General features: G+C 39.6%; 6 protein-coding genes across 7 annotated transcripts; 1 reads left to right on the top strand and 5 right to left on the bottom strand.

The window, feature by feature from the left end:
* Positions 1–53: 53 nt before the first annotated feature.
* Positions 54–3,702, bottom strand: LOC119894933 (claudin-4-like). Its single transcript, XM_038707648.1, has one exon. The coding sequence runs from the start codon at positions 3,224–3,226 to the stop codon at positions 2,285–2,287; it is 942 nt and encodes a 313-aa protein (XP_038563576.1). The 5' UTR covers positions 3,227–3,702; the 3' UTR covers positions 54–2,284.
* A 742-nt stretch (positions 3,703–4,444) lies between these two features.
* On the bottom strand, positions 4,445–6,103 carry LOC119894932 (claudin-4-like). The gene has a single exon (XM_038707647.1). The coding sequence runs from the start codon at positions 6,002–6,004 to the stop codon at positions 5,372–5,374; it is 633 nt and encodes a 210-aa protein (XP_038563575.1). The 5' UTR covers positions 6,005–6,103; the 3' UTR covers positions 4,445–5,371.
* A 93-nt stretch (positions 6,104–6,196) lies between these two features.
* LOC119894931 (claudin-4-like) lies at positions 6,197–15,365 on the bottom strand. 2 transcript variants are annotated; one of them, XM_038707645.1, is made up of 3 exons: positions 14,915–15,365; positions 8,901–8,964; positions 6,197–8,747 (listed from the first exon to the last, which is right to left on the bottom strand). In XM_038707645.1, exon 3 carries the CDS (start codon positions 8,571–8,573, stop codon positions 7,941–7,943), a length of 633 nt encoding a protein of 210 aa, XP_038563573.1. In that variant the 5' UTR covers positions 8,574–8,747; positions 8,901–8,964; positions 14,915–15,365; the 3' UTR covers positions 6,197–7,940. The 2 variants fall into 2 exon arrangements, with proteins under 2 accessions (XP_038563573.1, XP_038563574.1); XM_038707646.1 differs by lacking the exons at positions 6,197–8,747; positions 8,901–8,964 and adding an exon at positions 10,596–12,793.
* A 94-nt stretch (positions 15,366–15,459) lies between these two features.
* LOC119894930 (claudin-like protein ZF-A89) lies at positions 15,460–16,273 on the bottom strand. Its single transcript, XM_038707644.1, has one exon. The coding sequence runs from the start codon at positions 16,221–16,223 to the stop codon at positions 15,594–15,596; it is 630 nt and encodes a 209-aa protein (XP_038563572.1). The 5' UTR covers positions 16,224–16,273; the 3' UTR covers positions 15,460–15,593.
* A 2,357-nt stretch (positions 16,274–18,630) lies between these two features.
* Positions 18,631–19,443, bottom strand: LOC119894929 (claudin-like protein ZF-A89). Its single transcript, XM_038707642.1, has one exon. The coding sequence runs from the start codon at positions 19,393–19,395 to the stop codon at positions 18,766–18,768; it is 630 nt and encodes a 209-aa protein (XP_038563570.1). The 5' UTR covers positions 19,396–19,443; the 3' UTR covers positions 18,631–18,765.
* A 2,731-nt stretch (positions 19,444–22,174) lies between these two features.
* On the top strand, positions 22,175–23,224 carry LOC119894928 (claudin-4-like). The gene has a single exon (XM_038707641.1). The coding sequence runs from the start codon at positions 22,328–22,330 to the stop codon at positions 22,958–22,960; it is 633 nt and encodes a 210-aa protein (XP_038563569.1). The 5' UTR covers positions 22,175–22,327; the 3' UTR covers positions 22,961–23,224.
* The last annotated feature ends 3,905 nt before the right edge of the window (positions 23,225–27,129 follow it).

Genomic DNA, 27,129 nt, shown 5'->3' with positions numbered 1-27,129 from the left:
AGCGTGTTTAATACATTTAGAAAAGTGGGGGGGAAAGGCCATGACCTGCTTGATCAATTTACATTCATTTATTTAAAAGTAAATGTACAAATATCTGTCAATAATACCTGTCCTAATAAAATAAACATAAAATCACATTTCACAGTTGTGACAAAAAGCAAAAGCAAAATCTTTACAGGAACCGCTGTTGAATTTTGCTGCTGATGTAAAACAAAAACGGACCATTTTTATTTACAAGTGTTTTTCATGGCCATAGAGCCAACTTTTAAAAAATAAAGTTGTAATGCTATCAATTCAAAATATCTAGCTGCTACAAGGTGCTTCATTACTCATGTTGCATTCAGGTTGCTGTATGTCCAGCAGAAACAAGCTGAGGGTACATTTCTTAATGCACATGGATTCATCCTTCATCCTGATTAAGTGCACGTAAACAGTGAGAAACAAAAGTCAATAGGCACCTCACATTTACACATCAAACTCAAAAATAAATACCAACAATGTTCAATTTTGTAAAAAGAAGACAATAGCATACTTCATTTTCACCTGGATTTAGTTTGTTTCTCTATTTGGTTTTAAGTTCAGTTTTAGTGTAAATAACATAACTGCTATTGTCAAGCATATTGATGACTGTTGTCCACACCATTCCATCCACCAGTCATTTGATGAAAACAATATGGTGGAGTATAAAGTTAACTATACTTAGAGTAACTATACCCATTGAGCCCTCGTATCATATGAGCCCACTTGCAACTTCTGAGTCAAATAAAAACACTCATAATGTTTTGCTGTGTGATGTTTCTTCCAATGAAGCTGTATGTTACATAAAGTATAAAGTATACTATTATCGAAAGCCAGTCAGATTTGTCAATATTGAGTTATCAAAGCAAATGTGTGATATGTGCCTGCTGATCCCAGAAGTTGCAAAAAACTTAGATAACATTTTTTGCATATTTCTTCTCCTGTTTTTGATAAGTACTCATTTGTAACCAAAATGTAAGTGATTAGTACTTTTAATAAGACATATGTTAGAATATTACTTGAATTAGAAATACTTTTTCTTTTTAAATCAAAATATGGGATTTTGCAGTCTACATGCAGCATCAATACACTAGCTGCATAGTAAAGTTCATTACAATGACAAGCATGATAAGCATGTATAGTTTACATTTTTGTATACAGATTATACAGATTATACTGTGAAGTAGACAAAAAATGTGTATGTTCAACATCAATGGTCTTTTAACTGTACTTTCACTGATGTTCCTTTCTCCTCACAATGGATTGTATCTTTAAATGTTACTCGACAACAAACTGAATGGTTGAAAAATTTGTTTTTACAATGTTTTCAATTAGCCTAAATGTTTAAAATTAACATTTGAAAATCAATTAAAGTTATTGTTTAAAGGGGCAATGTAGTTTTCAGTGGCTTCTAGCGATGAGGTTTCAGATTGCAACCACTACATTCCCAAGTCCAAGTCAGTCTTAGTAAGCTACTGAATATTTTAAATGAGATTGCATTGCCACACTTTAGTATAATAGTTAGCCCGTTATAAGTAATGTTGCTGTAGTGATGGGTCTTTCACTGTGTTGCTGTCCTGGACCGTGATGCTGCATTATTGTACATTGTGTGGGTCATGTAAATTATGGTGACTGAGACCGGCGAAGAAGCTGTGTGTCTGAGTATCGATAAAAACGACAATTAATTTAAATTGAATGTTACGAAGCAAATAACGCCAGATCCATGGTAATCTAGTTGGCTGCCCCTGCTTTGCATCACTATTGGTTTTAGAAACAAATTATTGTACATTTGCTTTGAATTGTTACATATTTTTTTGCAGGCTGAAATCAACACTTTTACATAATATGTATGTCATGTTATGTACATAATAAATGTAGCAAGCCATACAACTACCGGCTAGTATTTTGCAAGGGATAATGTTAGCAATTGGTCGGCATTAGCCGTCAAGCTAACGTTATTTAAATTAAGCCAACTAAAACACAAAATTACAATATATTTAACTTGCTTTGCAATAATATTAGTTTACCTGTCCAATACGATGAAAGCCAACTCTAGGTCGGCTTTTATATCCAAAACAAAGTGAAGGTCTCTCCTTGATTATCCTTAGAATATTGGTATTGACCTTGAACCTGCAAACTGTTCTTTCAGTCAGTCAGTCTTCAGACATCTTCATCAAAACATCTGCACTTTCAACACGCTGTAATGTAAGTACATAAATACAGTATATGTGTTGTATTTGCATGTGTTTATGTATGTGTGCGCATATTATATGTATGATCTCGGATTTGAGGATGCTTCCTCAGTCTCACTCTTGACTGATATCAGCTGAGACGGCGTCTCACTGTCTTCAGATTTTGCCGACCCCAGTCTTTTCATCTGAGACTTTGTTGATGGTACCCATGATCTTTCTGACTCCTGCCCTGAGCCCTGCTCAGGTCTGCCCTCCCAGGGGGGTCTTGTGTACAGCTGGGATTTTGTTGATGCGCCATCGTAGCTTTGAGAGCTGGGAAACACAGCTCCGACAGACTGAGACCTTGCTGATGGTGCTCTGCTGTGATGAGGACTTGATCTGTTGGACCCAGGGGTGGAGCGGACCACCAGGTAGCGGACAGAGGGGCTCTTTTCTTCATCATGGAATTTGAAGGGGCGTGCTGAACTGATGAACAAACCCCCTCCTAAAATAAGCAGGATGGCTGCTCCCCACCCAATATAGAGAGAGGCTCCAATCTCCCTCCGCTGAGCATCGGTGGAGGCGCTGTAGAAATTCCTCACCAGGGCCCCGGCCACCCACGATGTGGGAATCAAACACAGCAGCCCTGTGGCAATCAACACTGCCCCCGCTGCTATAGCCACCTTACCCTTAGCCCCGCCTCCTTCCTTATCCAAAAAGCGAGTGCACTTCCCTCCAATGAAGGCCAGAAAGAGGCCTGCGCCGCCTGTAGCGATGGCTAGGACAGTTAGAGACCTGGCAGCCTGCAGGTCTGTGGTCAGAGCAAGGACAGACTCATAAGGTTTGCACTGGATGTGCCCTGTGCTCTCAACCCAACAGTTCATCCAGATGCCCTCCCAGATTGTCTGGGAGGTGATAATGGTGGTTCCCACGAAGGCTGTGACCCGCCACATGGGCATTATGCAGCTGATGATGATCCCTGCCCAACCCAGGAGGGACAGGGCGCTGGCCAGCAGCTGCATCCCCATGGAGGCCATGATGCAGAGATGGAGGGAAGATCCCTGAAACTGCTCAAGAAATCCTCACAGACCTTTGAAAAGTGCTGTGATCTTTTTATTCTCCTCTGTTGTCTCCTCTGTCCTCCTGGTCCCTCCGGTCACTCTTTTCTTCTCTTGTATCTTTCTGTGAGCTTTTCTGTGTCAGTCTTTCTCAAAATGTGAGTTCTTCTAGCAAGCCGCAGTTGCAATTGAATTGTTGTGAAATATCTGTCCCTGGGATACAGAGCCCTGTCTGTCCAGTAGCTTTTACTTGACTCCAGGTGTCTCAATTCAGCCCCAGCCTACTTTCCCTCTTTCTCCCCCTCCTCCTTTGTATCCTTGTATAACTGCTGTCCTCTCCCTCCCCTTCTCTCTCTCTCTCTCTGTCTGTTCTCTCTTGGTTTCTCTACCTGAGTGTTCTTTCTGTACTGTCACCTGAGTGGCTGCCTGTGCGCTACTGATTAGTGTAGATGCACCACACCTACTGTAGGGAAAAGAAAGGGTAGGTTCACAGAAAAACAGAGAGGAAGAGAGAGGCTGTGACATCATCTACTCCCTCCCTCATTACCTCCATATGATATTATTCTGTAAACAGTAAGCTTTGGATAAAGCAGAAAGAATGAAATCCCTCTGAAGATTAAACTTGTTTATACGATAAACACTCATGAGGCGCTGCATCCTTTCTCTTGTCACATACCGTCTTTCTAAATCTGATTTGATTCAAAAGTTAATACATGTGTGAACTCAATGTGTGTGTTTGTACACACATTCTCTGGCATTGCATTTGTTCATGCGAGTTATGCGTGTCAACAGAATGGATTGGTGTAACAATGGAGAATGATGTGAACCACAATCTCCTGGGAGAAAACCAGTTTCAGTCTAGCAGCAGCTACCGCGCATGAAAACCTGTTTGAAACATGCAAAACCCCCTCTCCACACACATGTGCGCACACACACACAAACACACATTACCTACAATAATTTTTATCAAAAGTCAAAATCATTTTTAATCTTGCTGTCCTTGTAAAGTTCAAAGGGATCCTTTTTATGTGGATTCCTTTTTTTCCCCACATTATGTCAAACTAAATTTTCATTTTCGCATAATTGTGTACGTTTTAATCTATATACTCTAGAGGACACCACTTTTTTAAAATAAAAGTCACCATTATTATCAATGGAAACACAACCTATAAGCAAAAAGAGTCGAGTGCAGCAGAGTTTACCTGTTTACCAGAGTCTTGTCATTTATTAACATTGTTTTTTATTTTCTTGACATCTCTTTCTCTAATGCAAACATTTACAAACCTGATCAGTCTTATAAGACAAAAGGAGAAAATACATACACACATTCAAACTCAAAAAATACACACAAGGTTACAGTTCAGTGTCTTTGTTTGTTTAGCAATGTTTCTTTGGTACGAAGGACACATTGTCACACAACCTGTTCGTATAGATTCTTTCCTGTGCGCTTGAAAAACCAGATTCACTGTTCATCGAGTTATATGGCTTTTGTCATCCCCGCTGCTGTGTAGCTAAACCACTATGACAAGATGGAAAAGTCTCAAGAGGTATGCAATCTCACATGCTCACAAACAACCTAAATTTTAATGACGTGCAATAATACAGAGAAAAACATCAATCACGCAAAATCAGAAGAATATTCAATTCAAACAGATGTGAATCAATCACATAATCATCAATATTTAACTAGTTTGATCGAGAAATAGTATTAGCCCCAACAGCAACTACATAGGCGGATTTCACATTAATAAATTTCATATATAGAAGTTTTTTTAATTTATAATTTATTATAAAGAGTGTCTGAACATGTGCAACTAAACAACATATATTTAAAAAATATAAGGAGAAGTATGTTAAAGAGTCTGTAATTGTGCAAAATACAAAAACATTTTATGTACACATAGAAAATCTAAACATTCTACAACATATAATTCCTAAGGATGTTTTTTTAAATTAAAACACATGATTGAGTTACACACTCATACTGTAAAAGTTCACATCTACTTTATAGATATAGATAACACATTATAGACATACTCGTTCCCATTCTGCATTTTTCTTTCACAAACTCTTTGTCATATCTCTTTCCAACAGACTGTCCCTCCTCTGCTTCCGCCTGAAGATCTAAACGTAGGCCTTGCTGCTCTGTATAGAGCGAGCCTTAGAGTACGTCACATCATAGTCGTTCTCATCTCTAGGCGGACAGTTGCTGCAGAGGAGAGCCCCACCCATGATCAGCAGCCCTGCGCATGCAAAGCCAATGTAGATCGAGGCCCCGAGCTCCCTCCTCTGAGCGTCGACCAAGACAGGGTTGTAGAAATCACGAACGACTGTGTTGGTGGTCCAGCAGACGGGGATCAGCACCATGAGGCCTGCGAGGATGAAGATGACTCCAGAAGTGATGGCCACTTTGATCTTTTGCCTTTCGTCCTGTACAAAGTTGGTGCACTTGCCCCCGACCACGCCAAGAAGGATCCCAAAGAGCCCAGTGATGACGGCAATGATGACGAATGCTCTGGAAGCCTGGAGGTCCTCAGGTAAGGCGAGGAGAGAGTCATAGACTTTGCATTGCATCTGGCCTGTACTCTGGGTCACACAGTTCATCCACAAACCCTCCCAGATCACCTGAGCAGTGACAATGTTGGCTCCAATGAAAGCTGTGACTTTCCAGGTGGGGAGAGCGCAGATTATGATGCTCCCCAGAAAGCCGATGATGGCCATGGCCAATCCCAGAATCTGTCTTCCACCTGAAACCATGCTGAAGCTTTGTTGATCTTTTCAAAGAGGTACAACTGTGTGTTGCTGAGAGCTGGAGTCATTTACCAGTGAGAGAGACAAAAGATCAGTTAGCGGTTTTTACTGTTTCCTCAGAGGAGGAGTTTCTGCTGATGTCGTTGGTAAATTTTAAACAGGTTTGTGAAGAAATTTCACCTGACGCATCCACTGTCAACACTATTAGAAAGGACAGTGGCGTTTCAGATTTGCACGCAGAGGCCCCTATAAGGACACACCACAGAGACAAACTATGTTTCTCATCAACCCATAAGCATTATTGTTCTGTAAATTTCAAACAATGTTTGAAATCATTTACCAGTAAGAAAGACACATGCAGTATTTGCGTAAGGGTACTAATTATGCCAATTATGTTTCAGTATGTTTTTACTTTATTTTGATAAAGCTAAAATGAAATAAACACTTTTTCAAACATCCAGTTGTGAGTTATTATTCAATTAACATTTAAAGACAAAATTTAATCACTTCTTAAATCAGTAAAAAATATCTAATTTCTGACAGTATCACTGAAATATGTGACAGTCATTCACAATGAATGTAAATACCCAGGTACTCTCTGTTTGGCAAAGATTAATAGCTTTGCAATGGTTCCCACACAGAACACATGACTTCCAGAGTGATCACACTGCCAAACGATACTAGAGGCAAAATTCCCTTTTGTCCTTCTCCCAGCAGAGGGAGGTCAGCTCCACACAGCACCACCTGTGTGATGAGACCTATGAGAGTTGACTTTCATTCAGATGAGTCACTGTGTTGAAGCAGAGTTTCTCTAAACAAAAATGATTATGAAGCCAGGATGCAGTCTTTTGTGACTGTGAATGAAAAACAGTGATTATGAATATGATTGCTAATTTTCTGTTGTGTTGTTGTGATTTTATTTATTTGTAAAATTAAGGTTTAGTCTTTCCAACCACTCAAAGCGCCTTTACACTACATCACAATCATCCACATTCATACACTGATGAGCAAAGGCTAAGGTGCCAACTGCCCGTCAAAATCATTACGCTCTCAAAAATGAGACCATCACCTACTGCTAGTGAGTACTCAGTCAGACAATGTCAAATAGCGTAGCATAAGCTATTTGGCATTGTTTTTGTAGCCAGCATATAGTTCCTTAATGAAGTTGCAACTAGCTAACTGTCTGACTAGGTGATGTTATTTTGTTAGCTTTACACGGGCTAAGCAAACACTGTTGTGAGTGACCTAGGTCCATATGTACCATGATAAATTAATTTAGATTATTAGGCTTATTAGGTTCCCTTTATAAAGATGTGACTATATAATATGGCCTATTATACAACACCTGAAGCCTACTGTGCTAAAATGAATGAATGCTTATGTATTAGGAAAAACATTTTCATTTCATCCTGTTTATTTTCATCCAAAACAGCTTTTTGCTCATTCTCAGTATGTTCTTGTTGAAACTGTACAGCTTTGTCAGGGAATTCTGGAACTAATAAAATATTAAAATGATATTGTGACTTCTAGTTTTTTTTTTTGACAATTACTAGTACTTCTATTTAAGTATGAGCTGTGTTTTCCATGGCCACATTTGATCAACAGTGAGTCAGTAAAATAAATACACTGATCCACTTGTAACTGGTACATTTATCCACAGCACTTCCTTCCCAAATTTATAGTTGTTTGGGAGAATATTACAGTACATATTTAAGGGTACTGCAACAATGGTGTAGGGGGAGTAGGTGGTGTAGGGAGGGGTGTCAGACCGATTGTGGTAAGCCACCTGGGCCAAAAATGCCCCAGTCCAGCCCTGGACAACCCACATTTTAATGGCATGTAATACAGGGAAAAAAGAGTCAGATCAAAAGACAAAATGTGAATCAATCACATAATTAATATTCAACTATTTTAATCGAGAAGTAGTCTTTTGTCTTATCTCTTATACTAATATGTAGGCAGTGCTGCTCTCTATAGAACGAGCCTTGGAGTACCTCACATCATAGCCGTTCTCATCTGGGGGGGGACAGTTGCTGCAGAGGAGGCTCCCACCCATGATCAGCAGCGCCGCACAGCCCCAGCCAATATAGAGCGAGGCCCCCAGCTCCTTTCTGTGAAAATAGTCGACCATGATAGCGTTGTCGAAATGACGAATGTCGTTAGTAGTCCAACAGATGGGGATCAGCACCATGAGGCCTGCAAGCATGACGATGACTCCAGAAGTGATGGCCACTTTGTTCTTTTGCCTTTCATCCTCCACTAATTTGGTGTACTTCCCCACCACCACGTCAAGAAGGATACCTAAGAGCCCAGCGATAATGGCGACGATGATGAATGCTCTGGCAGCCTGCAGGTCTTCAGGAAAAGCATGCAAAGAGTCATAGACTTTGCATTTCCTCTTGTCTGTACTATAGGTCACACAGTCCATCCACAAACCCTCCCAGATCACAGTAGCAATGCCAAAAGTACTGAAGGTTGTGACTTTCCAGGTGGGGAGAAGGCAGATTATGATGGTCCCCAGGAAGCCACTGATGGCCAGGACCAAACCCAAAATCTGTCTTCTACCAGACACCATGCTGAAGCTTTGTTTATCTACTTCAAGAGGCAATGTGTATTGCTGAGAGTCATTTTCCAGTGAGAGAGACACAAGAGCAGTTAGTGGTTTTTATTGATTTCTCAGAGGATACGTTTTCTGCTGAAGTTGAAACTGGCTTGTGAAGAAATTTCACCTCACCGATGCGTGTCAACACTAGAAGTAAGGAGATCAGAGTTTCAGAGATGCACACAGAGGCCCCTATAGGGCACAGCTCACAAATTCTATCATTATTATTAGCAACCTCAGGTACTCTTCTGTTTGGCAATGATTAACAGCTTTGAAATGGTGTGTCTACGTCGGACTTACCACTAACACCCACAGCTGACCAACAGGAGCTGCAGGGGAGGCTGACGCAGGATGAGAGAGCAGTCTGGAAGAAAGCAGTTTGTATTGACAGTTGTCCACATGGGTACCACTTTAAATTACAGCTCGGTAATAACGTGATAACAGTGGGGTAATAGTTTGATAAAGAAGTAATAATAAAGTAATACCATGTAATTACCAAAGTAACAACCAGGTAAAACCTTGGTATTAACAATTGATATATCTGGGTATTAGACTAAAATTAATGTAACAAGGTAATTAGGGGCCAAAAACAAAGGGAAAAATGGAGAAACACATTTAAAGATGGCAAAGTATTTAGTAATATTACATTAATATTTTGGTAACAATATCCTAAACTTTTAACAATAAAATGGTTATATCAGTACAATATTTGGATTAAGAAATTGTAAGATGGCGACAATTAGGGTAATAACCTGATAATAATGAGGTGATAAAGATATATGTTTTCACAATATTACTATAAACACAATATTTCATGCTACTTGCACAATGTAGTGTGACGCATATCCGTTTTATTAACTGCAGGTCTGTTTATTTCCTGGCAACTCTACCATTCACCTTTCACAGTTAGCTTTGTACATATTGCTAATAGTATTTATTGTTAGTTTTTGTATACAGTGTCTCAGATAATTCTGATAATCACCTCAGTATCTTAGATAACCATTAGTGATTTTGGTTCACTCAGTGTAGCGCCAATGTTAGCCTGAATTTCACTGTTTAGCTAACTTCAAGTTGCTATGGCTCTTTTTTTACACTCTGCTTGGAAGAGCTGCTTGCTTCTGCAAGATGGCTGTCAGTCACTTTCATTTTTGGCAGTTGTTTTGGGTGTCATTTTTCAGCCCTGATTAATGGTTATTACACAGAAACTATAGGTGTTTCCTGTCACGATCGTGGTGTGGAGGCAGGTTGGAGAACCCAAACGCAGGACACAGAGCGGGGCAGGTATGGTACACGAAGGGTTTTAATAAACAAACAAAAGCGAGCACACTTACAGGTGAGTGGCTGAATAACTGAAATCCAAAGGTACAGGGAGAGGAAACGAGACGAGACAAGACAAGACAAGCAAGGCTGGTTACAGGCAGAGAGTTCACACACGACAGACTGGGGGGTAACATGAACAATGACCGGACAAGGACAAGACAGAAACACCAGGTATATATACACACACACACACACACACAGGGACTAACGAGCACTAACGGTGACAGACATGAGACTAACGAGGCAGAGAGAGAGAGAGAGAGAGAGAGCAGAGGAAAACAGAGAGACTAGACATGACAAGCAGATTATATAACAGATACTGGACACTAGACAGGACAGAACCCAAAACTCAACATACCAAGGCAGATACCAAACTCAAAAGCAAACACAAAGGATGGCCAACCGGCAGAGCGTGACATTTCCAGGTAACACGTCACAGGATTAATGAAATTATTTGTACAGTATTACCTTGAAACAAAAGGGAATGTTTGGAGCATAAAGGAGGATGGATTCCCAATTTTTATATAACCATTTTATTGTTAGAAGGTTATCATATTGTAACCAAAATATTACTATAATACATTTCCATTGTTAATACCAAGTTATTACCTGGTTATTACTTTGGTAATTACATGGTATTACTTATTACCTCTTTATTATCAAACTATTACCCCACTATGTTATTACTGAGCTGTAATGTAAAGTGCTACCTCCACGTGCACTTCTAAAATAGCCATCAGAACCATTGCCAGTCCCCCAATCTTTAATATTCCTCTACAGATCGGATATTTCTAGACTTGTCTCTAAATAAAGAGTAAGTTGCTTTCATTAGCTGTTGTGTTTAGTCAGATGACACAAAGATCAACAGAGATAGGTTATTGACATGTGACCCAGAGACTAAATATACACCTCTGAGCTACAACCAAATCAAGTTTTTCAGGCTTTTATACACAGTGAAATGGCTGATGTGGAAAACACACTTCTGTCGCCCATGTGTTTGGTCCTAAATATGCTAAATGCAACAGTTTCCAATCAGTTTCAGTTGTTACGGGCATTCATGGAGATTTGTAATATGTTAAAATTAGCAGTACTAACTAACTGTGTACTAGTGTTTATAGAGGGTTGCGTTCACTTCCCCTTCCGGAACACGCCGGACTGAGTAGCAAAACATCTGTTACCATGGTTGCGTTTAGCAAACTGGGAGTAAAACAAGTGATTATTTGCTCAAATTAAAGGCAATCAGACCCGACAGTGATCCTTACTGCTTACCAAAGAACCAGTGGTCCAGCTCTTTCCCATTTTAGATGTGTTGTCTGTGTCTTAGCTTATTCAAGCTTTCTGCCACTTAGTGAGTGTAACTGCATTCTGTGACATTATGTGCATACACTATATTAGTGTGACAGACAAACAATGCAGAACTTCAGTACAAAAATACAAAGTTAATTTATTGGTATAAGATACAAATATTTTCCTCCACTGGACATGGCAAAACATGCCCAACAACTCAACAAACATGGACTTAATACTGATGGAAAACATCAGATATCAGAGACATTTTAGCTGTTTCCAGTACAATCCAACATCTTTCACAACTGGTGTGCATGTGTGATGATGAGTAATAACTTTTTATTAAGCTGATTTATTTGCTTTATTGTTTTAGGTTCTGGGAAGTTGTTTCTGAAATTACTAAAATACACAAAATGACAAAACAAGACACCAATTAAAAACAGATTTTTTTCTTGCAGCATTTTATAATTTATGCAATCCTACATATTAAAACAATTAACTCTGTCATCACATCACTCTGCATTAAACATAGATTTTCTTTTTACATTATACAAATATTATCTCAACTAGACCTTTGTTCATGCAACTTACTATGATTTACACAGATCTTGAACTGATCTGTTGTAAAATCTCAATGTAGTGCAATTAACTATGGTTGAACTTGGAGCTTTAATGAAAGACTGAAACGAAGAAAGTCCATCACAGTAAAGATATTACTGTTTTTTCAACTACAGTATGTAATTGGTAGAGGGCATCGTGTACTGTCTTCCTCTGCCTCTTCTCCTCGTCAGCAGCATCCATAGGTGCTACACAAAACCCCTCCTCCAATGACCTGCAGAACTCCAGAAATCCAGCCCACATATATGCAAGGCCCAAGCTCTCCACTACCACCAGGTGCAGTCAGGGGGTTGTAGAATCCTGTGATGATGGTGTAAGCAGACCAGCTGACTGGAACAAGACACACAAGGCCTGCTAATATAAACATCGCAGCTCCAGCCCTGCCATAATTAGCTTTGGAACGCCAGTTGTGCCGACAGAAGTTGGTGCAGCGGACCCCGACCAAAGTGAGTCCGATTGCCACTACGCTGACAGCGATGGAGACGCAGATCAGAACCATGGAAATCTGAAGTTCCTTTGGTAAAGCCAGAAGGGATTGGTAGGGCAAACACTGCGAATGGCCTGTGCTCTGGATCACACAATTCATCCATAAACCTCTCCAGTAGACCTGAGCAGTGACGATGTTTGCCCCAATAAAGGCTGACATCTGCCACATGGGCAGTCCACAGATTAGGATGGTGCCGAGTAAGCCGAGGATTGCCAAACACACACCAGCTATCTGTGTCCACATTTTGCCAAATAAAAAAAAACAAATCCAAGGCAGGTTTTTAAGTTTGCCACAAAGTCAGAGACAGCAACACTTCCAATCCACTTTCAGTTGAGCTGAAGATTATTTTTACTACAAGCTTTCACTCGGCTTTAAAAGCTGCTGGTTGTGTTTTGCTTTAAGGTTTTGCACTACTGGTGTGCGCTGCCACAGGGAGGGGACTCTGAGGATCAGGTTTCCTGCTTGTCCTGATTCCTGGTCACTTTGAATAAATAGGAGGAGAAGGCTCTTAACATCTATGAATGCATGAACTTTCTAACAGTTAAAGAAAAAAACTTCCTGTACACACTGACTTACTGGAGTACATTTTTTAATCTCTAAACCACTTATAAGAATACCTTGAGTTTGGAATTTTCTACAGTTACTGTCATCATGAATAATGAAAAAAGCCAACAGTTATTCTGCTTCAACCTTTTCTAAAACCTTTTCTCTAAAGTTTAGTCTGATTCATGCCTGCAGCCACAGTGCCACGCCAGCCATTCCAGAGTACTATAGAGAAGTTTTGAAATGTCAGGTGCGCAGGTGTAAATAATACATTTTATAAATGCTGACTTCCATTTTGTTGCTTCAGTTTCAGTGTCCTGTTATTGTGCATGCTGCCCTACTGTCACACCCCATGACTTACTGGGACACATGAATAACAAGGAGCCACTGTTGATTTTATTTGTAACACCTTTTGCTTTTCCTACTATGACAAAGCTCAGCGTGAGTTCAGCCAGGAAGTCTATCTTCATGCTTCTGTCATTCGCAGCTCTTTCTCTCATACAGTCTCACTCTCTTCCTGCCTAGTGATGCGTTGGTTGTGAACGAGTCGGCTCTATGAGCTCTTTTAAGTGAACGACAGGAGCAGGCTGACATGATTTTGCCCCCCTCCCTACAGAAAAGGAAAGCATGAAAATGAACAAATTGCACCTAATTGAAATTTACAGATGCTGTCTGTATAAAGTTGGGTAAATATTTATTAGCCATACTATTAAATTTTCATTAGGCTGGTTGTTTTTGTTCTACAACTAGGATAGTTATTCTTGACACATCACACTTTTAAACAATCAATATGACAGAATATATTTCAGTGTATCGCAGATAAAGAATCTTGCATATTTAGTTCTTACAGCTCATTGTTTGACAAGCTAATGTAAGGGCAGTGACCAGCAGAAGTGGAACGGAGCCATAAGATCCAGCTCACTTTAAAGACCCGTAATTCCTTCCCGTCAGATTTTGCTAAGGTCATTACAGCCAGTCACGTAGTCACTATTTAGCTTTACAATCTGGGGGTGGGTTCCTGTACCACTATGTCCTCACCACCCCCTTTAAAAACAACATAATCAGGATGGGGTCTAATTACCAAAGACTCTTCACATTTCCCATATTCATTGTACATATGTCATCATTCACTCAAGATGAAGTCAGTGAATCACAACTCTTCACTCAGGTTGCCTTTATTTCAAAATAAGGGCACTGTTAAACCACAGACTAAAAATATATATAATCCAATATTAACCAAACTAAATTGACAGAACAAAAATGATTTTTTTTCCACCAAGATCATTTTGCCACATAATCTTGAAGTGGTTTGTCTACTCTAATGCAACCAACACATCACTAAAGCTTAACCTGTTTGATTTGTTTTAAAAGAAAGTGTTGAGAAAGTATTTAAGAACAATGAGCAGATGTGTTTAGCCAGTGTAGGTCAAAATGTATTTTCTTTATTATATATTAAAATAAAAGGTAAAGTGTTTAAAGACTGAAGTTTGTTCTAATGATCAAATGGTATGAACATTTTACATCACAATTATAGTGACCAAATTACGTTATCAGTATTATTGCAGTGTTTAAATGTACTAAAAAATGTTTAAAGAGTACTGAAACACACAATGAAACCATTTCAGTGTAATATTGAAAACCACAAATAAAATTAGCAGCATTATGTTTAGATACCCCCCCCAATACCTTAAGTAGACTAAATCTTATCAAATGTGCCTTAAAATGAAATAAGCCCAATGCACAATTTAAATACAAATGAGTCTTGTGAGAGCCCAACGGACACAGGACATTACAGGAGTCTATTAGGTAGGAGTCAGCGTTTCACCTGAACTCGGATTTTAAGTGAACCAAATGTTGGTTCGGAGACTAAACGGAATAAAGTGTGCAGAGGGCACAGACTTAGCAAATGGAGTCTGAAGACACGACGCCAACAGCAGAATTAACGTTAGTGTTTTAACAGTATCGTTAGGTAACAACCCACTAACTAGTCACACAAACCAGGATACGGTCCTTCTTTCCAGAGTTCCCACATCATGCATTGAGCTAAAAGTTAACTCACCTGCAGTCGCACTGGTGGTACGAAGTGTTGCACCCTATCGCAGCGACTCGATGTTCCTTCAGCACTTCTAAAACAAAATACGATCACACTTCCGACATTCAGAAAAAAAAAAAAAAAAAAAAAATCTCTGGAGCGCTGTCACTACCTCCCGCCATGTTGTCACTGACCCAAAACAAACCCACGCTGCATGTTGCGCATGCGAAACTGGTGACTTCGTCTCTGCTTTGGTTGATGCTTGATGAGGTTTACCGCGCTAAAAGCAAAAAAAAAAAAAAAAAAAAACACAATTTATTGAAACTGTATTAAGCGTTGGGAATTTAACCACGGTTAAGTTCCAGTTCTATAGTCCATTGTTCACCCTCAGAGAGATATATTTTTTTTTTTTAAAAGAAAGAGAAAGTTAGTGTAGTTACTGTTTGAAGTCAAGTTTAGACATGAACACTTCTACTCCAGCGGATAGTCAAGAAAATAGTCTACCCAAAAAATTAGCACTTTGTCAAAGATACTCAAATTCACTGCAGAACATGCAATAACACAAAAACCTAGTGATCATATGAATTTATTAAATAAGTCATTAAGACACCTTGAAATCACACATTTAAGAGCATTAAGATATATAAGACTTCAGTCCAGTTTCCTGTTGCAAGAGAAGGATGCACACTAAAAAAAGACAGGCATTTTAGACATAAGCACCACTGGCTGCTGAGCGTGGGGCACAATATTTGACAGAGTATCCGCTATCCTTACGCTGTGGACACTGACAGCAGAGAAGCGCCCCGCCAATAAGCAGGAGTCCTGCTGTTCCCCAACCGATGAACAGCGATGCGCCGAGCTCCCGCCTCTGTCCGTCGGTCAAAAGGGGGTTGTAGAAGTCCCTGATGATAGTGTTAGCTGACCAGGACACAGGGATCAGGCACAGGATACCTCCAACGATGAAGAGCACGCCCGCAATGATTGCTACCTTGCTCTTGGCCTCTTCATCGTCAATGCAGTTGGTGCACTTTCCCCCTGCGACAGCAAGCAGGATTCCCATGAAGACAACCAAGATCGAGATCACAACCAGGGCACGGGCTGCCTGCAAGTCCTGGGGTAGAGCCAGCATGGAGTCGTAGACCTTGCACTGCATCTGTCCGGTGCTCTGCATCACACAGTTCATCCACAGGCCCTCCCAGAAGGTCTGCGCTGTCACAATGTTGTTCCCAATGAAAGCAGACACCTTCCACATGGGCAAGGCGCAGATGACAATGTCCCCCACAAAGCCAATGGCTGCCAGAAAGATGGCCAAGATCTGAAGCCCTGCAGCTGCCATAGTTTGCTCACGTTGGGCAGAAGTGGTGTGACTTAGCTGCGCCAGCAACACAATACCATATGGGCCTAAAAGCCTTGTTTTGTACCTACAGCTTTTATACCCACATGGTAGGCTGTGATTTCTCCTGATTGGTTGGTCCAAATTATTCAAACTCAAAACACCTGTGGTCATTAACTTAGTCCTGTAGTGACAAACACCAACTTATTTAGAAATAGAACACATTTTGAAATACCTTTACCAATTTACATTCACGTTTTGTTTATTTATCTGAATTATGATCTATTGTTTATTATTAGTCTCTTCAAATCACAATCAAACTGTTTCCATTCTTAAGTGTATGTGTTATTTTAAATATTTTTATTTTCGTAGTGTCTCGTGTTTTTTTCTCTTGATTTATTTAATAACTGATGTCTCATGTATTTCCAAATGTGGCTTTTGTGAATTGGCTCAATTTCAAGTCTGACTTTCATGAGAAGAAATAAAACATTGAGGGATGTATTGTCACATTTATTTTTATTATCGAGTGCAATAGTCATTTTGAAGTGTCTCTAAAGACCATGATAAACATGAGATTTCATTGGTGACTGCCTGCTTACCACCTTACTTCATGTTCTGTTACCAGTGCAGCAATCAAGCTGAGTGATTTCACCTGTGCTAATTAGCCAGTGATTCTCAGCTGACCTTATGGGTTTGCTTGTTTTTACTGTTTGGTGAGTTGGTGTGCTTGTGACAAACATCCATATTAAAATAGTTAAATGAACAAACATGTAAAAATGTGACAAATACTCCCAGAGTGATTCCATGGAGAGTAAATATTAGATAATATTAGAATTTACAATCTTTAGATATAGATCTGTCAAGACAGCAACAGTTACTCACATCACTTCCTCTTTAGTGGTTTTGCCTGCAAAATAAAAGTGTGAGAACGTATTTTGCAGCAATGTCTTATTTTGAGTTTAATTGAGGGCTTTTACTTTGAAAACTTCTGAACAACATTAAAAATAGTCAGTAGCCTGTTTGACAAACCTCTGAAAAATCCGTCAGAAAACGTGATTCTCCTCTTCTCCCTGGAGATACTGGGGAAATAAAAAAGTGTCCGTAGTTTGATGGATGCGGATCAAGCACCGTAACACACACACTGCAGCGCATGCTGTATTGTGAGACAGCCGCTTCATAATCAATTTGTTGCAGAGGGGCGAAAAAAAAAATTCTCCCAACAAGGGATCAAACATGCAACCTTCTGGGTGAGAGTCCTACACTTTATCTACAGGGCTAACCAAACACTGTAACAATTAGTTTAAATAGTATTTGTTATATTCTCACCCACCATCTAATGGATTAAAAGATTGCTCCCATGCAAAACTTATTTGCCGACCCCTGCTGTGTCGGAAATCACCACTCATTCACGACTCCCTGTGTAGGGCGTTGTAAAGGACTATATAGTGAGCTCACCCACATAATAAAAACACTGCGGGACACTACTCCAATCATTATTTCGGTGCAGTTAATTACGTCATTGGCATCGGACAATCAGTTGGTGGACTTTTTAAAATCAGCGCAATGCATGATAGTCTATAGGGTTTGGTTAGTGATCATCGGTTGTACACCAATTTTCAAAATGCATTTTGGGGATACTTTTGAATGGACTATTAAAAAGGTATAATTCTCACTACACATCTGGACAGCACCACAAAATGGTGAACTCACTATATAGTGAGTGATTTCACACAGTCCATTTTACTGCTTATTCTTTGAACTTACATTTCTAAGGTGATGAGTGTCTACACTGCCAGAACGTTACATGAAAATGAACAGTGACAAAACATGCTCTGTATGTACACTTTCAGCTAGAAACATGGCGGTGTAATATGGTGACATCCATGGGAGGGGGAGGACCCGCAGTTCTGTAGATACAAGGGTCTCATGCTAAGGTAATAAAAAAAAACAAAAAAAAAAACATAAAAAAAAACATAGCAGTTCATTATGTAAGGCCTTTATACATCACTGAAAACCATTATGATATATTGCATTTCTGTTAAACCCTCAGAAGGTTTATGGACTTTAACTGTAGTCATTAAGTCAGACCAAGTTTTATTACAGCCTAGATTCCCCTCCAATAGCCTTTACATTTAAGAATCATAAGTCACAAAATGCTTCGTAGATCTAATATCTCTTTAGAGATGTAACTGTAGGGGCAGGGAAGTTCATTTGAGCATGCCGATTTCCTGAAACAGCATAGGGAAAGGAAAGCAAGTGTTTATCTACCGGTCTGAATCCGTTGAAAACAGGCTTACAGCATGCATAAGCCTCACATAATCCTGTGAATTTTGAATCGTTAGGTAGGCTAGTTTAAACCCACTAGAGACCCTTAACAATCACTGAAAAAAAAAAACCAAACACACTCAGATCACTAGGATTTTTAATTTATTAAAAGTCAATAAGACACCTTGAAATCACACATTTAAGAGCATTAAGATATATAAGACTTCAGTCCAGTTTCCTGTTGCAAGAGAAGGATGCACACTAAAAAAAGACAGGCATTTTAGACATAAGCACCACTGGCTGCTGAGCGTGGGGCACAATATTTGACAGAGTATCCGCTATCCTTACGCTGTGGACACTGACAGCAGAGAAGTGCCCCGCCAATAAGCAGGAGTCCTGCTGTTCCCCAACCGATGAACAGCGATGCGCCGAGCTCCCGCCTCTGTCCGTCGGTCAAAAGGGGGTTGTAGAAGTCCCTGATGATAGTGTTAGCTGACCAGGACACAGGGATCAGGCACAGGATACCTCCAACGATGAAGAGCACGCCCGCAATGATTGCTACCTTGCTCTTGGCCTCTTCATCGTCAATGCAGTTGGTGCACTTTCCCCCTGCGACAGCAAGCAGGATTCCCATGAAGACAACCAAGATCGAGATCACAACCAGGGCACGGGCTGCCTGCAAGTCCTGGGGTAGAGCCAGCATGGAGTCGTAGACCTTGCACTGCATCTGTCCGGTGCTCTGCATCACACAGTTCATCCACAGGCCCTCCCAGAAGGTCTGCGCTGTCACAATGTTGTTCCCAATGAAAGCAGACACCTTCCACATGGGCAAGGCGCAGATGACAATGTCCCCCACAAAGCCAATGGCTGCCAGAAAGATGGCCAAGATCTGAAGCCCTGCAGCTGCCATAATTTGCTCACGTTGGGCAGAAGTGGTGTGACTTAGCTGCGCCAGCAACACAATACCATATGGGCCTAAAAGCCTTGTTTTGTACCTACAGCTTTTATACCCACATGGTAGGCTGTGATTTCTCCTGATTGGTTGGTCCAAATTATTCAAACTCAAAACACCTGTGGTCATTAACTTAGTCCTGTAGTGACAAACACCAACTTATTTAGAAATAGAACACATTTTGAAATACCTTTACCAATTTACATTCACGTTTTGTTTATTTATCTGAATTATGATCTATTGTTTATTATTAGTCTCTTCAAATCACAGCCACGCTGTTTCTTCCTTTTTTATGTGTACATGTGTTATTTTAAATATATTGTCTTTATTTAAATTGTGTTTTTTTTTCTTGATTTATTTAATAACTGATGTCTCAGGTACATTTCTAAATGTGGCTTTTGTGAATTGGCTCATTTGCAAGTCTGACTATAATGGGAAGAAATAAAACACTGAGGGATCTATTGTCACATTTATTTTTTGTGCCAAGTGCAACATTCTGCAATATGCACCAACACTACAATTTTTTCCCGTTTTACATTTTGAAGTGTCTCTAAAGACCATGATAAACATGAGATTTCATTGGTGACTGCCTGCTTACCACCTTACTACATGTTCTGTTACCAGTGCAGAAATCAAGCTGAGTGATTTCACCTGTGCTAATTAGCCAGTGATTCTCAGCTGACCTTATGGGTTTGCTTGTTTTTACCGTTTATTGAGTTGGTGTGCTTGTGCCAAACGTCAAAGTTTTTAAATGAACAAAAAATAAAGTAAAAATGTGACTAATATTCCCAGAGATATTCAGTGGAGAGTAATATATTGTATAGATGTCAGTCTTTTACCCAATAAAAATAGCACATTAAGTTTTTATGCATTAAGCTTTGAGTTAACTGGGTTCTATAAAACAGAATTAAATGTAACAGTGATGAATTACAGCCTCCACCACATTGGTTCCCAAGCGTTTTTACTCTTGGCTGGCTGCTCCATCAAATGTCCTAAAGTAGTCCTTCATTGACATCTTTAGTTCATCATCACCCAAATGTCCATCCATCCATCGTCAACCGCTTATCCTGCGTACAGGGTCGCGGGGGGCTGGAGCCAATCCCAGCTGACATCGGGTGCAAGGCGGGGTACACCCTGGACAGGTCGCCAGTCCATCGCAGGGCCAAACAGTTTTTTGTTCAACTGGATTTGTTACAATGATTTTTTAATACAAGACACAATGATACTTGATTTGTCAAGGGTTTACCTCTTTCCTTAAAGTAGGTTTAGTCAATTTTTCAATTGTACTACTATGACTTGGTGGAGCTGGTGGTTTCAACCATTTTTAGCCACGTCATTGTACTGGGGATGGTAATGTCAATCTGCTAGTTAGTCCACCACTTTGGTCCAAACAGAAATATCAAATGAATTGTTGTGATGTATTGCAGACATTCATGTTCTCCAGAGGACGAATCCTACTGACTCTGGTGTTCCCCTGACCTTATCTCTTGCAGGTCAAGGTTTTCACTTATGCAGTGAACTATCTCAACATCTAGCAGATGGATTGGCACGATTTTTTGGTACAGACATTCACCATTTCCAGACAATTAATCCCGAAGACTAATTTGACTTTTCCTCTAGCAACACAATTGGACAAATTTTCATTTGTCTGATTCTTTGGTTTGTCACTACATATTTGCAAAACTAATGACATTCACATCAGCCAGTTGTGCTCTGTGTGTAGTGCTAATCATGATATATAGATATTTAACATTATGGTTAACATTAGCATACTAATTGTTATTGTGCAAATGTTAGCACACTGACTTTAGCACTTATCTTAAAACACAGTAAATCCAGCCTCATGTTGCAGACGCTTGGTCTTTGTTCGTGTCTATGAAGATTCTCAGTCATCCTGGTCATAGTTATCCAACGAAGGTTAAAGTCAAGGGCAACTGGACTCGGTTGAAGATACTGGAGGATGTTTCGTCCCTCATCCAAAGGTCTTCTTCAGTTCCGTTGGTCTTTGTTCATGACTTTTCTATTTTATTTTTTTTCTGATCGCTTGTTAATTAGTTTAGACAAACTGTAGCATGTGGTGTTATAAAATTAGCTGGTAGTTTATTGCTTATTGCGACAGTAACTTATATAAGATATCTGTTAAAAAGGCCAACAACACATGGAACCTTCCACCCCCTATCTTCAAGTGGTACTTTCCGCCCCCCTCTTAGAGTGGTATGTTCCGTCTGCCCAGTGCAGTTCACACGATCATGGAGAGTTCTGAGAGTTCCAATTAAGTTACAAAAAGAGTGTTAATGCATTTATTTCCGACTGTTGTGTGCATCCATTGAACTGACCACACACACACATCACACTATTTTGTGACTTGACTCAGTAGTGGGTGGTGATTTCCTGAACCCAAGTATTGTGAAAAGCCACATGCAGCTCATCTCTTTCTTTCAATATTGTTTGGGGATACATCTTTATTTTATTATAATTATGCTCAGTTATAGCCTACTTCAGAAACCATTATTGTTTGACATGTATGGTTTGCAAAAAACTTGAGGACCTTAATGTAGCAACTTATGTTATCGCAGTACGTCTGTTCCATGACGTTATAGTTTCATGTTTCAACATTTCACACTTACTGTAAGCTTTTGACTGAACCACACTCTTTTCTTTGTTAGAGCTCTGGTGGAGGACCAGAGGGCCTCTTTGTGTGAGAGAAAGACCTCTGAACTCAAAGGCAGCATGATGGATGTTTATATCGGAGCAATAAAGTCAAAGCCCGCCCAAAGGAGGGGCTACTCAGGGCATCTGTGGGTCATATAAAGGTGCCCCACAGTCTAGTTGGCAGCCCACTGAAGAACTGAGACAGAGCAAGAGAGAGAAGGAACACCACCAAACAGCAATGGCATCTTTAGGATTGCAGATTTTGGGCATCGGGCTGGCAGTGCTTGGATGGATTGGAAACATACTGATCTGTATGCTGCCCCTGTGGAAGGTGTCTGCTTTCATTGGGAACAACATCGTGGTGGCTCAGACCATCTGGGAAGGACTGTGGATGACCTGTGTGGTGCAGAGCACGGGTCAGATGCAGTGCAAGGTCTATGACTCCCTGCTGGCTCTGCCTCCGGACCTCCAGGCGGCTCGGGCTATGGTGGTCATCGCCATCCTGTTCTCTCTGTTTGGCTTGCTGCTTTCTGTGGTCGGAGGGAAATGCACCACCTGCATTGGGGATAAGGTGGCAAAAGCCAGAGTGGCCATCTCCGCAGGTGTTTTCTTCATCCTGAGTGGGGCTCTGTGTCTGGTGACTGTGTCTCTGCCTGCTAACACTATCATAAAGGACTTCTACAACCCCATGGTTCCTGATGCGCAGAGGAGGGAGTTGGGTGCATGTTTGTACATGGGCTGGGGAGCATCAGGACTGCTGCTGATCGGTGGTGCTCTTCTCTGCTGTCAGTGCCCGTCAGGAGGAGACCGCTATAATGGAGCAAAGTACTCTGCACCTAAATCCACAACACCTGGGAAGGAGTTTGTCTGAGTTGCTGTATTACATGAGAAGCAGCGCCCTTTGAGAAGCACTTGACTTTACATACAAACCTGCTTATCTAGTCGTGATTGCGTGGTGTCGTTGTGACTAACATTTTTTTTACTAACACACTGCAGCCTTCTGAAATATACAACTCTAAAGTATGTGCCATGTTACAATAATGTAAATGGAGTTAGGATTGCAGTATAATCCATTTTTTCTTTTTTCCACATCGTTTTATGTTTTAATTTCAATATTAAAACAGTCTGGCTCAGACTCCTGTGATGTTTTTATATTTCCTTTTGCAACATAAGCACTTCATGTATTTGTCATATTAGACTTATTTTCCATTTTCATTTTGTTTTTTATTCAAACATTAAACAGTATTTGTTGTCAACAACATTTTTTTTTAATAGAACAACACACATTTACTGAGCAAAAAGTTGAGATTCTTCCCTTGAGAACTATTATTTTATGCTACATTTCAGAGGGAAATATTTCACTCTTATTACTCAGTTTGACAGCCATAGTTAATAGTTACTTTAAAGATTAAGATTTTATGCACAAAACATGATTTAGGTCAATAGGGTCTACAGATAGAAGGCATAGTATGCTGTACAGACTGTAAACTGGACTATTTAAACTAGTTAAATTTCCACATTATCAGTGTAAGTAATACAATATTATTATAATATAACACTGACTGTTCGGCATACGGAGTACTTTTTAATTTTGTTGATAATACTTCTGTATTTTTACTTGCTTAAAGTGTAACTAAACCCCCAAATTCTGCTAGCTCCCTTCCTCCCAGCATATTTTAAAAATGCAGAGGGCCGCACAGGGCAACCATAGTGTGGCATTATTTGCTGAGTTTAAAATTACAGATATCCGCGCTAGTGATGTCATTAAAAACAACACTCAACTTGTCACACATACTAAATGACAATTGCTGACGTCTGTGATTCACTTTTGACTATTCCAAATAATAGTTGCACATATCTCAACATTATTATGACTAGTCTGGATTGTTGTGCATGACGTTGCTCATGTGAGGTTGAATATTGGCCCAGCAAAGCATTTGAACCTTAGCAAAGGCGTTTGCCGTTGTGGATAAATTAGAAAATCCCATAAAATAGAAAGAACATATCATCAAGGAATTTGTGGCGAATGAGAGCTTTGTTCACTACAGAGTTGTGGTAAAAAATGTTCAACTTTTAACAGAGATGAGAATAAAGCAAACTGGCTCACGTGTAAGCTACTTTCATCATCTGCTCTGGAAAAAATAATGTGGCTCCCGCCTCTCACATCTTGCTGTAGCTTCTGATGAAATAACAGAAATCCTCAATGTCATTTCGCCCAATAAAAACTCAAATTCATGATATCTGTAATTACATTTTGACTATAATGATAATCAAAATTAATTTCAAAATATAAATATATAAGTTATAACTTAATTCAAAAATGGCCATGTAGATATCTAAAATAATATAATAATGAGAAACCCCACACACCAGTAGTTTGAATCTTATTGGTCACAATGTAATTACTGATATCTTTAATTAGAGCTTTGACTAGGCAAAACTGTTCTTGATATCAATCATTAATATACAGTCTAGCTAAAAAATGTTAAATGGGATTGCCATAGTCACCGACCAGAGCGACAGAGACCACTCAGCATAGCAGGAGCTGGTAGTCATAGTTAACCAGTCTTGAGCAGCTGCTGTCAGGCTCTCTGTGTGCGCTCTGGAAACACAGAATCCGCTGGAGATTTGACAGTCACTAAAAGCAAATTCATCCTGGCTTTTAGTTTTTATGTGGTACTTGTGTTGAGCTACCAGCTCAGGCTCTCTGGTGTGTGTGTGTGTGTGTGTGTGTGTGTGTGTGTGTGTGTGTGTGTGTGTATCTTTGAATATGCTGGACTGTTCAGAAAATTTGATATATGGCTGTATTGTGAAATCAATTAAAGTGCAAAAATGTGTTTGACTAACAAACTGTCTAAAATAGCAAACTAACCTACAAAATATTGTAACTATAACCACAACTATGAAATTTACACCAAAATCATCTATGCTAACAGTACAATTTAACAACTCAGTCCATACAATTCATTCAATCCACCGGTCTATATTACTCCTCTCCACAGTCTGCAGGGTTAAGGGGGACATTGGTTTTATATACAGCGTTGGGGATGGCAAATAACCTGCCACCGGATCAGCCAACAGCAAAATTCAATTGCATTATTCAGGTTTCAAGTAGAGTGCAGCTGCTGTGCATATTTATAGCACAATATGTAGAATTCAAGTACTTTGTACTGAAATGTCACGATTTGGACCTGAATCTGTCAACATTACTACTAAATATATTTGTTTTCTGTTGAAATTAGTGGTTTGGGGGTTTACTTCCCCTTTAAGTAAGAAACATTTTTTATGCAATTTTACTTGCTAATTAACTATTTGTACATTGTAGTATTGTCACTTTTTCCTAAGTAAAATATCTTAATACTTCCTCCTCGACTAGCCTGCTCTCATCTGAGTCTCCAAAATGGACAGTGAAAAAGTACTCAGGTCTGTTGTTTTTCTTGTCAGACTAGTTTCAACTGAAAATGTCTGTAAAGAAAAAGAAAACCATCAAAGAGGTTTAGGATATATCAACCTGACAAGACTTGGCAGATGTGCTCTTACTGGCCAAAGTGTAAATATCCATTCTTTGGAAAAAGAAAACAGTTCCTTAGCAACATGAATCCAACCATACACAGGGCACTGTTGTCTCTGGCGGTGACATCCATTTTACTCCAGACAGAAACTGTAAATTATCTTAATACAAGGGCAGTCGGTTACAGCATAGCAAACACCTCAACCAGATACAGTAAATTCTCAGGAGTCTACTCCCCTGAATTCCTGAAAGCCTTATCACAAGTGGTTATTGTAAGTTCAGTTTCAGTTTTATTACAGTGTGTCTCAAGGTGCAGAGTGAACGTGAGAAAGGAAGACGTCAAGAACAGTATGAACAAAGAAGCTTTATTTCTGAGTTTTAAAAGACAATTGAAAGTCCAGCAGTGATAACTATATCATTTTACAGTTGAACAAAAAAAACATGAGCTTTTGAAAAATATTCATTCATCCAAAATGTTTGGTTATCACAACTTCTCTGGGCAGTAGTCTATACAATAATTGATATAAATAGAGTATTCAGATTTAGTGCATCACAAGTCTCAGTCATCATGAATAAAACAACAACTCCTAGTATTATGTTACAGGTTTCAAGTCTTTGGATTTACAATACAGGAAATGTTTATTTTTAGAAAAAGAATATAAAATATTTCCATGTGAAAACTGACAGGGACACATTTCATCAAGGGTGAAAAAAGTGCAAAAACAAGCAAACAAACCACCAGACAATCTACCTCACTGTGCTGTCTTTTGTTAATTTAATTCTCCAAATTATTGATTGAGTTTAAAAAATAATTCAAATTCAGAGGAGTTTTCCCTAATTTACTTCTTGCTTTTGTCAGCCACAATATTTTGAACTTTTTTCAGACTGCAGGCATTTCTGCCTCTGGAGCTGAGGGCCACCCACCCTGAGTCTTGGTTCTCGAGGTTTATGCTGATTAAAAGGGAATTTTTCCTTTCCACTAGCTGTGTTTCCATCAACGTTTTTTTAAGTGCATTTTGAAGCATCGCACTAGAAAATGTTGAGGTGGTTTTTGCCTTTGTTGAAAAAAAGTTAATGTTAATATTAATAAGTTCTGATGTGCAAACTTGGAACTCACGTCTGATCAGCTGTTTCTGCTGTGAACGTCTTGCTGGATATTCCCATAACGTGCGGAGACATGGCTGGTAGCAATTTGCCCGCTTGAAATACATCCCTGAAGATCTCTCTCTGTTTTTTGAGATCAGTGGCCATTATTTCTATGCGACTGATTTTGTTTCTGGTTTGGAACCCATACGTCTTGTTTATTACAGCCATGTGTAACGTCAACTACTGATGTAACTACGCTTGCCACAGCCTGGTTTATTCGCTCAAAACCAGCTGATGGAAAGACACACATTTTTCGCATTTCCTTTTTGTTCTTTTTTGCAACATTTCAAAAGTCCGCTTAGAATTCGCATGACAATTGGATAGAAACATGGCTAATGTTGCTAAGTGCTTGCTCATGATGGGAATTGTTGGGTAATATTATG

The sequence above is a fragment of the Micropterus salmoides genome, unplaced genomic scaffold, assembly GCF_014851395.1.
Source record: "Micropterus salmoides isolate LMB-PRFRI ecotype aquatic unplaced genomic scaffold, ASM1485139v1 Ms_hic_scaffold_9, whole genome shotgun sequence".
NCBI lineage: Eukaryota > Metazoa > Chordata > Actinopteri > Centrarchiformes > Centrarchidae > Micropterus > Micropterus salmoides.
The sequence above is the reverse complement of the archived record's forward strand: the minus strand, read 5'-3'. Positions and strand labels throughout refer to the sequence as shown.

Coding starts and splice junctions, on each gene's coding strand:
- LOC119894933 (XM_038707648.1), bottom strand. CDS start 3,226: ATGGCCTCCATGGGGATGCAGCTGCTGGCCAGCGCCCTGTCCCTCCTG.
- LOC119894932 (XM_038707647.1), bottom strand. CDS start 6,004: ATGGTTTCAGGTGGAAGACAGATTCTGGGATTGGCCATGGCCATCATC.
- LOC119894931 (XM_038707645.1), bottom strand. CDS start 8,573: ATGGTGTCTGGTAGAAGACAGATTTTGGGTTTGGTCCTGGCCATCAGT.
- LOC119894930 (XM_038707644.1), bottom strand. CDS start 16,223: ATGGCAGCTGCAGGGCTTCAGATCTTGGCCATCTTTCTGGCAGCCATT.
- LOC119894929 (XM_038707642.1), bottom strand. CDS start 19,395: ATGGCAGCTGCAGGGCTTCAGATCTTGGCCATCTTTCTGGCAGCCATT.
- LOC119894928 (XM_038707641.1), top strand. CDS start 22,328: ATGGCATCTTTAGGATTGCAGATTTTGGGCATCGGGCTGGCAGTGCTT.